The 12,330-nt window shown below is 56.4% G+C and overlaps 5 protein-coding genes across 5 annotated transcripts; 2 read left to right on the top strand and 3 right to left on the bottom strand.

Moving 5' to 3' along the window:
- Positions 1–37: 37 nt before the first annotated feature.
- Positions 38–3,771, bottom strand: P170DRAFT_512460 (uncharacterized protein). Its single transcript, XM_024854993.1, has 3 exons — positions 3,621–3,771; positions 3,148–3,558; positions 38–3,086 (listed from the first exon to the last, which is right to left on the bottom strand). Exons 2-3 carry the CDS (start codon positions 3,372–3,374, stop codon positions 434–436), a joined length of 2,880 nt encoding a protein of 959 aa, XP_024701145.1. The 5' UTR covers positions 3,375–3,558; positions 3,621–3,771; the 3' UTR covers positions 38–433.
- Positions 3,772–5,249: 1,478 nt separating this feature from the next.
- Positions 5,250–6,134, top strand: P170DRAFT_365123 (P-loop containing nucleoside triphosphate hydrolase protein; the record flags this gene model as incomplete). Its single annotated transcript, XM_024844686.1, has 5 exons — positions 5,250–5,318; positions 5,369–5,471; positions 5,528–5,674; positions 5,722–5,933; positions 6,003–6,134. The coding sequence occupies 5 exons, from the start codon at positions 5,250–5,252 to the stop codon at positions 6,132–6,134; spliced, it is 663 nt and encodes a 220-aa protein (XP_024701144.1).
- A 651-nt stretch (positions 6,135–6,785) lies between these two features.
- P170DRAFT_439544 (snoRNA-binding rRNA-processing protein UTP15) lies at positions 6,786–8,695 on the top strand. Its single transcript, XM_024849865.1, has one exon. It carries the CDS (start codon positions 6,913–6,915, stop codon positions 8,533–8,535), a length of 1,623 nt encoding a protein of 540 aa, XP_024701143.1. The 5' UTR covers positions 6,786–6,912; the 3' UTR covers positions 8,536–8,695.
- P170DRAFT_439543 (phytanoyl-CoA dioxygenase family protein) lies at positions 8,616–9,779 on the bottom strand. Its single transcript, XM_024849864.1, has one exon. It carries the CDS (start codon positions 9,708–9,710, stop codon positions 8,760–8,762), a length of 951 nt encoding a protein of 316 aa, XP_024701142.1. The 5' UTR covers positions 9,711–9,779; the 3' UTR covers positions 8,616–8,759.
- A 293-nt stretch (positions 9,780–10,072) lies between these two features.
- On the bottom strand, positions 10,073–10,876 carry P170DRAFT_364730 (putative isochorismatase family hydrolase; the record flags this gene model as incomplete). The annotated part of the gene is made up of 3 exons (XM_024844659.1): positions 10,073–10,383; positions 10,435–10,747; positions 10,793–10,876. The coding sequence occupies 3 exons, from the start codon at positions 10,874–10,876 to the stop codon at positions 10,073–10,075; spliced, it is 708 nt and encodes a 235-aa protein (XP_024701141.1).
- Between the last annotated feature and the right edge of the window lie 1,454 nt (positions 10,877–12,330).

The following is a 12,330-nucleotide window of genomic DNA, read 5'->3' as shown; positions in this document are numbered from 1 at the left end:
ACTCAACCTAAGTACGCACAGCATCTATATCCAGTATAAAAAGCTAATGCATATATTCACCATATCATATAGCATGTATCATGGCATAGGACATATTCACATCCATCCGTATCATTCCATACCATCCATCCATCCATCCATCCAACCGAACCAACAAACGCCAAATCCACATGCAGAAAAGTAGAAAACCGTATACACAAGGAGATAAGGAACAAAGAAAGCGGAACAATGAACAAGAGAAGAGAAGTCCCACAACCACGAACCATACCCGAAATGAAAAGAGAAAGTACTGAATGAATGAATGATGTATACTTGCATCCAATCAACAAAGAAACGAAACGGAAATGCAAAGTCAAGATTTTGTACCTCACCACGTCACCCACTCACTAACCCACCACCTTCATCTGGATCATGAAAGTAAGGCAGGGAGAGACTACATGGCATACCCCGTCTGCACCCTCGGCACATACCGCCTCATCGCCCGTCCAGTCGTACACCCCACCGAGCCGATATCGATCGTGCCGAGCTCCCGACTCAGCGCGTCCCCACTGGAGACTAGTGCGCGACTCTGCCCCACGGGCATCGGCTGCGCGATGGGCACCTTGGCCGGGATAGGCGGACCGTGGGGCGCAGGGGCATAGAAGCTGGACGGCGAGTGGGAGCCCGAATGGCCGCTCGGCGCAGGGGACACAGAGCTGCGACTGCGCACCGACCGGGGCGACGGCGTGCTGTACGTTCTCGCATGCGCAGACGAATAAGTATGCGACACCGGCGCGGGAGGCGCGTAGCCCGGTCGTCCACGCATGTCGACGTCTGCAGCGCCGTAGGAGGAGGTCGGGCGAGAGGAGGGCGCAGGAGGACGGTGGTACTCTTTGACCGGGGCGGCGGTGGCGGTGGCAGGACGAGGACTGGTGCGGGCGGCGCTGGCAGGCGACTTCTTGAAGCGGACGACGACGCCGGTTTTCTTCTTGCGCTCGGGCTCGGGCGCCCAGGTGTCTGTGGGCAGGTGGTCGGAGGGGTCGATCTCGCGGCCGTCGTCGCCGATGATGGGCCCGGAGTCGCCGCCGGGACGTGCAGCTTCGGCTTCGCTGCGGCGAGCGGCGTGCATGGCTTCAGCCGGGGTGTCGTAGGCCGGGGCCAGGTCGCGGGTGACGGCGGCGCGGGCAGCGTTCGGGTTGAACTGGTCGTAGGAGTCTGGGGAGAAGGGGGTTTGAGTGATAGGAGCAGAGGGATCACGGTCGAGAGGCATGGTGCCGGCGGGAGGAAGAGGCGAGGGATGAGGATGAGGGCTGACGGATTTGCGACGGGGCACGAGGCGCGAGTCGGAGTGGAAGGATCTCCGGGTGGTGACGAGGGCTTGATGAGGGTTTTCTATGGGAGGAGCAGGTGCAGAGACAGGAAGATGGGGAGCAGAGGAGGCCGCCTCGACGGGATAGGGAGGCATCATGGCCGGGCCAGGCGAAGGGTCCCTGGACGGGGGACAGATAGGGTCGTCGTCGTCGAAGATGGCGCTGCGACGGCGCACGGCGACACGCTCGCTGGCAGCGCGGTCTGACTCGGCGTCGGCGATGGCGGGATCAAAGCCCGCGACTAGACTGGGGGGCATGGAGGGCGTACTCGTAGGCAGGGGGAGGCGATCCGCGTCGGCCAGCGGGTGGTTGGGATGGTTGAGGTGCGTGAGATCGAAGGAGTTCCGCGGGGACGGTGCATACTCTGGGGAGTAAGCTTGGTACGAGGGAGTTGGTGACGGTACTAACTGTTGGACATGATTATTGGCATGATTAGGACTGGAATGCACGCCCGAGCGATGGACGGGCGGCGGCGGCGGAGGGCCGTCGTCGTCCTCGTCCTCGACTCGCGGCTGCATCGTGGCATATTCTGCATGGCGCATGGCGCTGTTGCTGGGCTCATGGACCAGCGAGTTGCTGTGGCTGCGACTGCGACCACGGCCACGGTAGTGATCCACGGGCTCTAGAGCCATGCCGTTGGGGACAGCAGGTATGTATTCCACGGCACCGTGGTCGTGCATGCTGGCCCCGGACGACCGCGACGTGTATCTGGCCGGGGGAGCGCCATGGACAACCATCATATCCCCGTTCGGAGCATAGTGTTGCGCTTCCGTCGGGAAGGCATAGTTGCTGTGATGACTGCTCGGACGGGGCGGCTCTGTCACGGGGACATGCATTTCTGGGAACTGCTCCGGTCGACTGACTGGGATCTCTTGCCTGGAGGAGCGGTAGTCCACCGGTGGTGGATTGCCGTATCCCGAGCGAGGACGCGCATGGGAGCGCGAGTCATACGCATCTCGATATCCCGAGTATTGCGCCTGAGCTTCCTGGGGATGACGCCTCGGCGGAGCCTGAGGTTGCAAGGGAGGCGCAGCAGGATGACTCCATTCACGGTGGAAGTCATCGGGGGTTTCGTAGGTTCTCATCGGTCTGGAAGCCGGAGGCGCCTGGACCGGCATGGGCTGTGCATCGTAGACCGGCTCAGAGGCCATCGAATGTCGAGGAGCATGACGCATATACTCTGCCGGTGGAGTGGAATAGGAATGAGACGGCGGTTCGTGCATCGGTCGCGGAGGCGTAACCTGAGCCGGCAGAGGCAGAGGCGCCGACGGGGCCTTCTCAGGCGGACCAGGACGCGCTGGGGCCGAGCCCGTTGGATCCGTCGGGAGCGGACGGCGCTTCACGTCCTTCAACTGTCTGGGACCCGAAAGCGCCGAGTTGCCAACGGGAATCGGCGCGGAAGCCGCGCTGTTGCTGCTGATGCTGGACGAGGTCGCCACGGACGGAGCGCTCTTGCCGTGGACCTTCTCGGCGGCCTGCGTGCGGCGCTCGATGACCGCCTCATCCTCGGGTCTGGTGTCGTAGTAAGTCATCTCGATGCGCACGTCGCCGGCGTACCGTCCGCGGTACTGCAGCGGATGCCATGCGTCGCTCTGGCTGCCACCGGGGATGATCAGGTCTTTCAGATCGACCCAGGTCTCGCCGATCAGATCGGTTCGCTTATCATCGTTGAACACCGTGACTTTCAGACGGAAGTAGTCGGGGGATTCGTGGACCGTGAATCGAAGCTCTTGATCCCTGCGTCACATCAGCAACCGGACGAATCGCAGGCGAGCAATCGAACGGGAAGGGAGATTACCATTTCGGAGTCTGACCACCTCGCAGGTCCGTCTCTGTTTTCCTAGCCTCTTTGCCGAGTCGTGCAGCGCAGTACGGATTCTGCTTGCCCATGGTCTTGCGATTCGGCAAGTTCTTCGCGCGGTCGATGATGGCGACCAGCGTGCCGATAGCAGGACCGTCGACGGACATGTCGGCAAAGATGCCCGCCGCGTGGTTCACGGACATCCGCGAGGCTTTGGACACCATATCGAAAGGAGATTGCCCGAGTCAACCAGGCGCTAAAGGAGAGAAAGAAGAGAAGCGAGGGAGGGCAAGAAGGGAAGAGAAAAGGAGGGAACGTGAGCCCAAAGCCACATGCGTCGTGTTGCAAGGGAGAGCAAGCCAGTCAGACGGAGAGGCTAGACATGCAAATGATCGAGAGCTAGGAGCACTAAATCCATGGTGTCAGCCATCATTTAGACGGATGAATGAGGGGGAGGATGAGGAACGAACCGGACAAGGGTCTGTCGATTGGGTATCTAGTCCTGCGGTAACACGAGCAGGCGAGACAGAAATGTGCTACTTTAGCAGGATGACCGGAGGATCGAGGGAGGAGAAGAAGACCGGAAACAAAGCGAGCAGAAGGAAAGAAAGTGAGAAGAGACCGGGAGGGGAAAAGGAAAGGAAGACGGAAGAAACAAGCAAAACAATCGATAAGAGATCTTGTTCCATAGCCCCGCCGTCTGATTCGCTGGCCCGGTGGTGGTGGGGCGGGCACCCGGTAATGGGGTGGCTGGGGGGTGGCTGGGCGGGGTGGGGTCGGCGCCTCTGATTGGCTGCGTCGCGCGTTCCTGCATGGGCGAGGTGTGGCCGGCCCCACCTCCTTACCGATCGTCTGCCTCCGTGACAATACCGTACCACGGCCCGGTTTAAGGCATCAATTCGACCAGCCACGCTTTTTCCTCTGCCTCATGTCTCGAATGAGAGGCTTCTCGTGCCCGGAACCACCGTCGAGGCACCTGCCAATATCCACTTTATATTAAAGCTATCGTCATGACCGCCTTTCCAGCTGGCGTTTCATCTCCGGCCGTCATCTTCATTTCCACTCGAGGTCCCCACCTGCAGAATAAGCTACGTAGTTCCTTGCCAATGGGCGCGTTACAAAACCGGCTGATACTGCATCATCGTTGCACGGAGGTCTGACCATCGGATGCGAATACGGAGAATCTGTCAGTATCCGTATCGTCACAAGATCGAGAGTCTACCTACACCTACGTAGGCAGGTAAGAACAAGGAAGATTGCGTACCGAGTCATTAATCCTTGCCCGCGAATCCTGTTGCCTGTCTGACCGTGTCAGCTCTCGCCACAGCCCCAAGGCGTTTTAAAGTCTGCCAAGTTTGGTTCTATAATTATCGACCTACTGACGTCCGCACTGTACGGAAACCAGTCAACAACATAAAGAAAATAGGCTTTCGGGAATTATTCGGCCAGGTTTCAAAATCCGGGACGAGTGGGAACATCATACCTAACTATGGGGTCTTCCGTAAAGCTGTACGGAGTAAACAAACCTGGCGGCCTGATTCAAGCAGTGGGACTGCGCCTTGTTTTCTGGGCACTGACAGGTTGTGATGCCCACCTCGGAAATCAGTCCTGGGTGGGTGACGACATGCATGTAACAGCTTTTGGCGGATGGAGCCTCAGCTAGCGCGTCGATCCCGTGTCGGCCAGGCGTGCAGAACGGAGTCTTTCGCCGGGATTTGCGTCGGTCTGGATTGTTGGATTCGGTTGGGAAAAGTATTCCGTGCATGTCCGTTAGCCTGTGTTGTTAGTAGGGCTTGTAGTCTGTATTCTACCGACAACACATGAAACACTCGGCTGGATCCGGTTGCCGGCATTGAGCGGTGTTGCTGTCTTAGTGACAACGGCTTTACCATATTCTCTTCCTTGCATTGTCTCAGTACTCCGTACTCTGTAAAGACAGCTTGTTATGGTGATCGCAGATAATCGCCCAGCGCAACCGGAAGGAGTTGGGTCGGCGGGGCCTAAGGCAATGATCTGCTCGTAGTCAGCACTGCGCCACATCTCCCAGCCTGATGAGCCCATCTGGAGACTCGAGTCTTCACAGATGGACGGTTATGATCATGGCAGCTTATGAAGTACACGACCCGACATTCAAGCTTGCTTTGCTTGGCGATGCTGCTGTGGGAAAGGTCGGACTGAGACTCAACATTCTGAACTCCCAGCTAATGACCGTGCAAAGACCAGTTTTAAATTCCGTCACTTCACAGGGGAAGAGATAAAAGAGCACCACTCGGTAAATTACTGCGAGATATCTCATCCACTGTCGTTTACATTGGAGGTCTGTGCTCGCCATGAATCTACTTGCCAAACCAGCTAAAGCTATCTCAGCGTGGGCGAGGGAGCGTGTATTTTGAGATATGGGATATCGCCAGCAACCAAGGCTCGATGAACAGGTTGGGAGAGTATTTGAAAGACACCGACGCAGCCATCATTATGTTTGACGTGTCGAGACGGAAGACCTGGGAGAGTGTGGTCGGGTGGTACAGTATGTTTTGTTCCCATTTGGCTGATTTAGGTTGATAGACCGATTAGGGGAGCTTGTCTCTGTCAATCAGAAAGATATTCCTGTGGTGGTCTGCGGAAACAAAGTTGACGACCGTGAGCGTGAGGTTATGCCTGAAGATATCTCTTGGCCCGACGAGATGAGTGGCGTTCAATACTGCGAGACTTCCGTCAAGACGGTCTTGAATATCGATGAACCTTTTTTGTGGCTTACGAGGACCCTTCTGGGTGATCAAACGCTGGTACGGATCAGGCTTCTATATTGCAAACTAGTAATATGTGATCTTTACGCGAATTGGCTTTGGTGCTAGGAATGGGGAACGAACCTTTTGTGTTCGGGACTAGTAGCGCCGCACGTCGACACTGAAATGTTGCAGATGTACCAGGAAGAAATGAAGAAGGCAGGGAGTATGCCGCTTCCTGATAATGACAGTGATTTGTGATTCCGTTGGATTACTTCGTTTGTGTGCTGTGGAAGACATATATAGCACTTCCTTTGACAGGACTGGCAAAGACCATATAACTACATTATTATGTTGAAGCTCTCAAGTGTAAAGTGAAAGCATCCAACAATATATTCTGAGAATTTCGTAGTTTGAAGTTTGCCCACTCAGCCGTCAGTATAAGGCAACCGCCAACACTGAGAATCTGCCTCGATTACTATGCCCATCATGACCCCTGGAGGTGTAATAAAAGACAAGGGAGGGGTTTAATACACCACGTGTCGACTATGACTGTGCCCCTTGCTGGAATCCCCATAGTGATACAGATCTAGACGTGAGATAGATGTCACGATGATTCACATCGTGGTGCTGGAATGTAGATGCAAGGGATGGCAGTGTCTAGATGGGCTGGGCCAGACACTGTCTCATGCAATCATGCCGTATTCGAACTAGCTTTGTTGGATTGAATCTTTTACATCATTGGCATGCTGGAGATAGTTTCTGCCTGAATGTCTGAGCTTACGCCCTCGCTCTCAGGCATCACGGCAGAAAGGCATCAACACTATCTTATCACCACATGACATCGCTGACTCAGCACCCGGCCAATGGGAGAATCGAACTTTTTATCAAAAAAACTTCGAGATCGTCAAATTTCTCTGCACCGTCGCCGACGCCAACACAGCTGGCCGGTCGAGTTTCGCTTCTTTTCGCTGAGTGACTACGTCAAGAATTCCCCGCCAGACCTCATCGTCAACTATTCCAATTCCCTCCAGCCGCCATGGCTGCCCCCGTCCTCCCTCTGCAGCAGGTCAAGCTGCCTGCGCTGCCCTCCACGAAATTGACTCCGGAGCAGCAATACTGGAAGACCTTCAAGAACCCACTTCTGATCCCCTCTCCGGCCAATGGCCCCGTCAATCTGATCACCCAGCCTTCCGTGCCTTCGTCCGCCTCGGCCTTCCCCTCCCTGACCCAGCCGCCCGACGTCTTCACCGTCACCACCGGCGCCCGAGTCCAGATCTACTCCATCCGCACTCGCAAACTGCTGCGCACCATCACCCGCTTCGATGACACCGTGCGAGGCACTGACGTCCGACCGGACGGCCGCGTGGTCGTCACCGGTGATGATACCGGCACCGTGCAGGTGTTCGACGTGGGATCGCGATCCATTCTGAAGACATGGAAGGAGCACAAGCAGCCGGTGTGGGTGGCCAAATTCTCTCCGAGCGACGCGACCTCGCTTCTCAGTGCCAGTGACGACCGCACCGTGCGACTGTGGGATCTGCCCAGCGAGAGCAGCGCCAAGACCTTCGTCGGACACACCGACTACGTGCGAAGCGGCGCCTTCATGCCCGGCTCCCTGGCCTCCTCGGGCCTGGTGGTCTCCGGCAGTTACGATCGCACGGTCCGACTCTGGGATCCTCGCGTGGAGGGCCGCTCGGCCATGACGTTCAAGATGGGCGCGCCCATCGAAACCGTCCTGCCGATGCCGACGGGCACCACAGTGCTGGCGTCGGCGGATAACAAGATCGCGGTGTTGGATATTGTGGCGGGCAAGCCGATGCACATGATTGAGAGCCACCAGAAGACGGTCACGGCGCTGTCGTTGGCGTCGAATGGCGAGCGATTGCTCAGTGGTGCCTTGGATGGTCATATGAAGGTGTTTGAAACGTCGGGGTGGAATGTCGTCTCCGGATCCAAGTACCCGTCGCCGATTCTGTCGCTGCGCGCCATCACCGCGGGTCCGGCGCTGGAGGACAAGCACATTGCCGTCGGTATGCAGTCCGGTCTGCTGTCGATCAAGACGCGTCTGTCGGGACAGCAGAAGGTGCGCGAGCGCGAGAGGAGGAAGGAAATGCAGGCTCTGCTGGAAGGCAAGGTGGAAGAACACGACCGCAAGGTGGCCAAGCAAAAGCGGGGAGCTGGATGGGAGAAGCGACTGCGTGGTCGCGACTTCATCGGCGAGGGCGTGGACATTGTGATCGAGGGCCAGGACCGCAAGAAGCGGAAGAAGGAACAGAGCTGGGAGCACGATCTGCGCAAGGCTCGGTACTCCGCCGCTCTGGACCAAGTGCTGAACGGACCCGACAAGACGGCGCAGCTGACTCTGCTGACTGCGCTGCGACACCGATCGGCGCTGCGAGCGGCGCTGCAGGGTCGCGACGAGGAGACGCTGCGGCCGGTGCTGCAGTGGGTGTACAAGAACATCCGCGAGCCGCGACTGGTGAAGACGTGCGTGGAGGTGGGCATGAACGTGCTGGACATCTACTCGGGCAACCTGGGCCAGTCGGTGCAGATCGACAAGATGGTGGAGCGGCTACACCGACGCGTGCGCGACGAGGTGGAGATGGCGCACCAGGCGACGCAGACGCAGGGGATGCTGGATATGCTGCGTGCATCTTGATCTTCACACCAAAAACCAAAGAAAAAAAAAAGCAATTGTTTGACTAGAACATTTCTCGCATTCGGATACCGGGATGGAGTTTGGGGTTCGGGATCCAAAAGACTTCCATTTGTATATCAAATCCAATCAACAGCTTAGCGCACTTGATGAACCACTGAATGAATCTTCTTATATGTTCGTAACCGTAGCCTCCCTATATACACCCCTTCCTCCCTATCTCCAACTCAATCCTTATACAACTTCGAAAAACCCCCCTCCGCCGGCTGCAACCAGTTCCTCTCATCATACTCCCATCCCTCCGCGCCCTCGATAACATGAAAGGTATACGCAAACCGACTCCGCTGGCTCGTATTCCTCTCACTCTGATGCAGCACATTGCCATGGATCAAGACCAACGAACCGGCCTTGATATCCAACACCTGGACATCCTCCTCCTTGGGCGCCTGTCCCTCCACCTCCGCCTCCTCCTGTCCCTTTGGCAAGCTCGCTCCCTCGTTACTCACAAACTCCGTGCCCAACCCATCCGCCCTTCTCACAAACCTTCTCTTCACAGCCCCCCCGGCCCTCCCCCTCTGCGAACCAGGAAACATCCCCAGCGTCGCATTCCCGGGCCCGGCATCCTGCAGCGCAAACCACCACCCCACCGCCGACGGCGGACTCGTGTACAGAAATTCCGAGTCCCGGTGCGGGGGCACCGCGCCGCCGATCCCCGGCTGCTTGCAGATCACCATGCTCTGGAGGACGCGGGGATCTTGGAAGCCGAGATCGCGCGCGACGGCGGCGTTCTTTGCCGACAGCGAGACGGCCTCGAACGGTGGGGACAGCGAGTGCAGGGAGTGCCCGATTTTATTGACGGCTTGTTGCTTGGGTTTGAGGAGGGCGGGGCGGCCGGTTGCTGGGTCGGGGGTTGGGGAGATGGCGTCGGGTTCGAAGAAGAAGCGCACTTTGTCGCCGGAGGTGAGGAAGTAGTCGTCGCCGACGTGGGGCTTGTTGTCTTTTGCGTCGTCGCCGGTGGTGAATTGTGTGAGGGGGTGGGTGGTGAGGTCGAAGGTGTCTAGGAGGTGGTTGGTTTCGGTGAGGAGGGAGGTGATTTCCTCGGGGGAGAGGTATGAGGGGATCACGAGGTAGCCGTTTTCCTGGAAGGAGGCGAGTTGGGAGGGGGTGAGGCCGGTCATTTTGGTTTCTCTCTCTGCTTGTGGTGGTTTGGGGGTCTATTGGGGAGATCGGGGGGATGTGTATGTAGATTTCGATCTGGACATGAGAAGAATGCGGGGATTTGGCCTTTTTATATCGGAAAAAACCGCGTGTGGGGCAGATCGTGCCATGTTTTGTCGCGGTTGTGATTGGTGGTTGGCAAGCGATGTAACCGTTGGAGATACGAGATTAGATATGTATTCGCAAGATATCTTATCAGGAACATGAGGCTGCATTGATATAGCTAGAGGTCTTTATAGAACTATATCCAAAGGTCACTAGTCCCCAAGTTTCTCACACTTCTCTATCCACTTCCTTCTGTCCAATATTCCCCACAAATCCTCTAGATCAGCAGCTCCTCAACCGGGAACAAAGTTCCGTTGCGCAGCGCTCCGGCGTGGTGACGGGCCGCCAGTCCGTACGCGAACTGGTACTTGTCCAGGTAGGGCAGAACCTCGTCAAGACCGGGCTTAGCACGCCAGTCGCGCATGAGATCAGTCACGATGCCAAACAGACCCATCAGGGTGACGCCGGCGCGCTCCATGCGGCGATTGGCGTCCTCCGCCAGCTTCACGTCAAAGGTGCCGCTGGCCTCGGTGTTGGCGAAGACCTCGTACCCTTCGTCGACGAGCGAGAGGGCCAGGAAGGCGGTGCCTGTGGGATTAGCATCTCTCACTCTCTCGGAGCATTAGGAGGCAGACTTACAAACTTCCGTAACAATACCACCGATAATCAACTGCTTCTTGCCAGTCGCCTTGACGGCCTCCCGGAACGCCTTGTTGTCCCAGGCGTTGACCTCGCCCTGGCGCTGCACCAGCGTGGCGTTGGGGTGCATGTCCACGATCTCCTTGAGCATGAGGCCGTTGGGGCCCTGGTCCGACGAGGTGGTCAGGACGGTGGGCAGGTCGAAGAGCGGGCCCAGAGCGGAGTGCGCCAGCATGTTGTTGCGGAAGTCGTTGGTGCTGTAGTCGCGGACGAGCTGAGCGAGACCGACTTGGTGGTCGATGACCAGGAGGGCCTGTGCTGTTAGTCTGGATCAGAAGGGGAGGGAGGGAAGGCATACAGCGTTGTCCTTGTCGATTCTGTTCCATGCCGAGGCAGTGGAGGCCAGGATGGCGAGGGTGGGGAGAAGAGTCTTGAACTGCATCTTGCTGTTTGTCTCGGAATATGAGAGGATGGTTTGCAGGGAGAATGAGGACAGAAGAGCTGCTGTGGTGCTTGAGTCTGATCTGATCTGGAGGGATGGATAGGACAGAGCTGTCCCTTTTATACTTTTGTCGAGCTCAACGAATCTGATAGACTTGATCCTCGCGGACAGACTCCGCTGGAAGATTCACCACCATTATCCAATTTTGTCTAATATTCTGTCAGCTTCATCTCATCAACCCTTCATACTCCGTACTCCGTACTCTATCTTGTCCGGCCGCTATAGACTACTCCGATGCTACTATTATGCTATAAGCACCCCACTCCGTCCCTTGGCTGCAGAGACGAGAAACCTCACTACCTCAATCCATACTAGTCGGGTCCCCGAAGACGGAAGACGACCGTGGCAAACATGACGGAGACATTGCTCAGCATTATGCAACTCGAACTTGACAGCTTGTACACCGCTAGATGCGACTTCTCAGTCTAGACTGCAAGAAGGTGGCAAAGAACCACGCCCAAAGACCGCACGAGGTCCGAGATAAGAATCGTCATCCCGGTTCACGCAGCTGCAAGCGCAACGTGGTGGCGCTACTCTGTCTAGCAGGATGAGCATAGATTGACTAAAAGCTGACGGTGCAGTTCGTGTTCCGGAACGATCGGTCAGCATCGGGTAGGAGAGAATTAGCAGATGCTCGGTCAGGAATTAGTGACAGGTTAGACAGGGCACGGTCAGCCTGCTGTCTGCACTTAATCTATTTGCGCGAATAGGAGCAAGCGCTAAGCTCGGTGAGGCTAGGGTGGGTTCGCTTGAGGATTTTTCCGTACTTTAGATGAGATTAGGGTCATAAGGGTTTGAGCCGCTTTCGGTCCTTTCGTGTCGCTTGAGTTGTTGGGGTAAGTTTTCCTGGAGCCCCGGGGAGTTGAAAGTTGGGGATTCTCACTTTGACTTTCAACGGCGACAGTCAATAAGCATGTCATGTGGCTCTATCCAACCCTAATTTCTACCTATACAACTCCAGATACTCTAACAACAAGACATCTCCTTCCACTCATTCCCCTTTGACTCCAAAAAAGAGCCTCATTTCGCCCAATTTAAAAACTCCCTCCCTGCTCTCTAGCCGAAAACCGACAACCCACTAACCCAAATAGGAAAATCGTCAAGACAAAAGAACGATGCAATATAAACCGCAAGTGGCTGCTTACCACGCCCGGCTCTACTATCCGGAATGCACTCCTATTGCTCGGTCTGCGAGACAATGTGCCGTGTGCATGTTCACCGGCAAGTCGCGACGATAGATCTAGATCCTACGGCAGGTTTTGTATGCAACATAAGCGATAAGATTAAGTATCTGACTAGGGGTTGAGTAAACGAGAGCGAATCTAAGATGGTGTTTGCGGCATTTACCGTCAGTAGTTTATTGTTGCCAATCGACTATTCCGGCCAGCTCCCGG

Source organism: Aspergillus steynii (assembly GCF_002849105.1).
Source record: "Aspergillus steynii IBT 23096 chromosome Unknown P170scaffold_7, whole genome shotgun sequence".
Taxonomy (NCBI): domain Eukaryota; kingdom Fungi; phylum Ascomycota; class Eurotiomycetes; order Eurotiales; family Aspergillaceae; genus Aspergillus; species Aspergillus steynii.
The sequence above is the reverse complement of the archived record's forward strand: the minus strand, read 5'-3'. Positions and strand labels throughout refer to the sequence as shown.

What these genes read in the sequence shown, in the direction of transcription:
- P170DRAFT_512460 (XM_024854993.1), bottom strand. Translation starts at nt 3,374, where the DNA reads ATGGTGTCCAAAGCCTCGCGGATGTCCGTGAACCACGCGGCGGGCATC. An exon ending in GGTGGTCAGACTCCGAAATG is followed by an intron (nt 3,087 to 3,147) that starts GTAATCTCCCTT and finishes GATGTGACGCAG; the next exon opens with GGATCAAGAGCTTCGATTCA.
- P170DRAFT_439543 (XM_024849864.1), bottom strand. Translation starts at nt 9,710, where the DNA reads ATGACCGGCCTCACCCCCTCCCAACTCGCCTCCTTCCAGGAAAACGGC.
- P170DRAFT_439544 (XM_024849865.1), top strand. Translation starts at nt 6,913, where the DNA reads ATGGCTGCCCCCGTCCTCCCTCTGCAGCAGGTCAAGCTGCCTGCGCTG.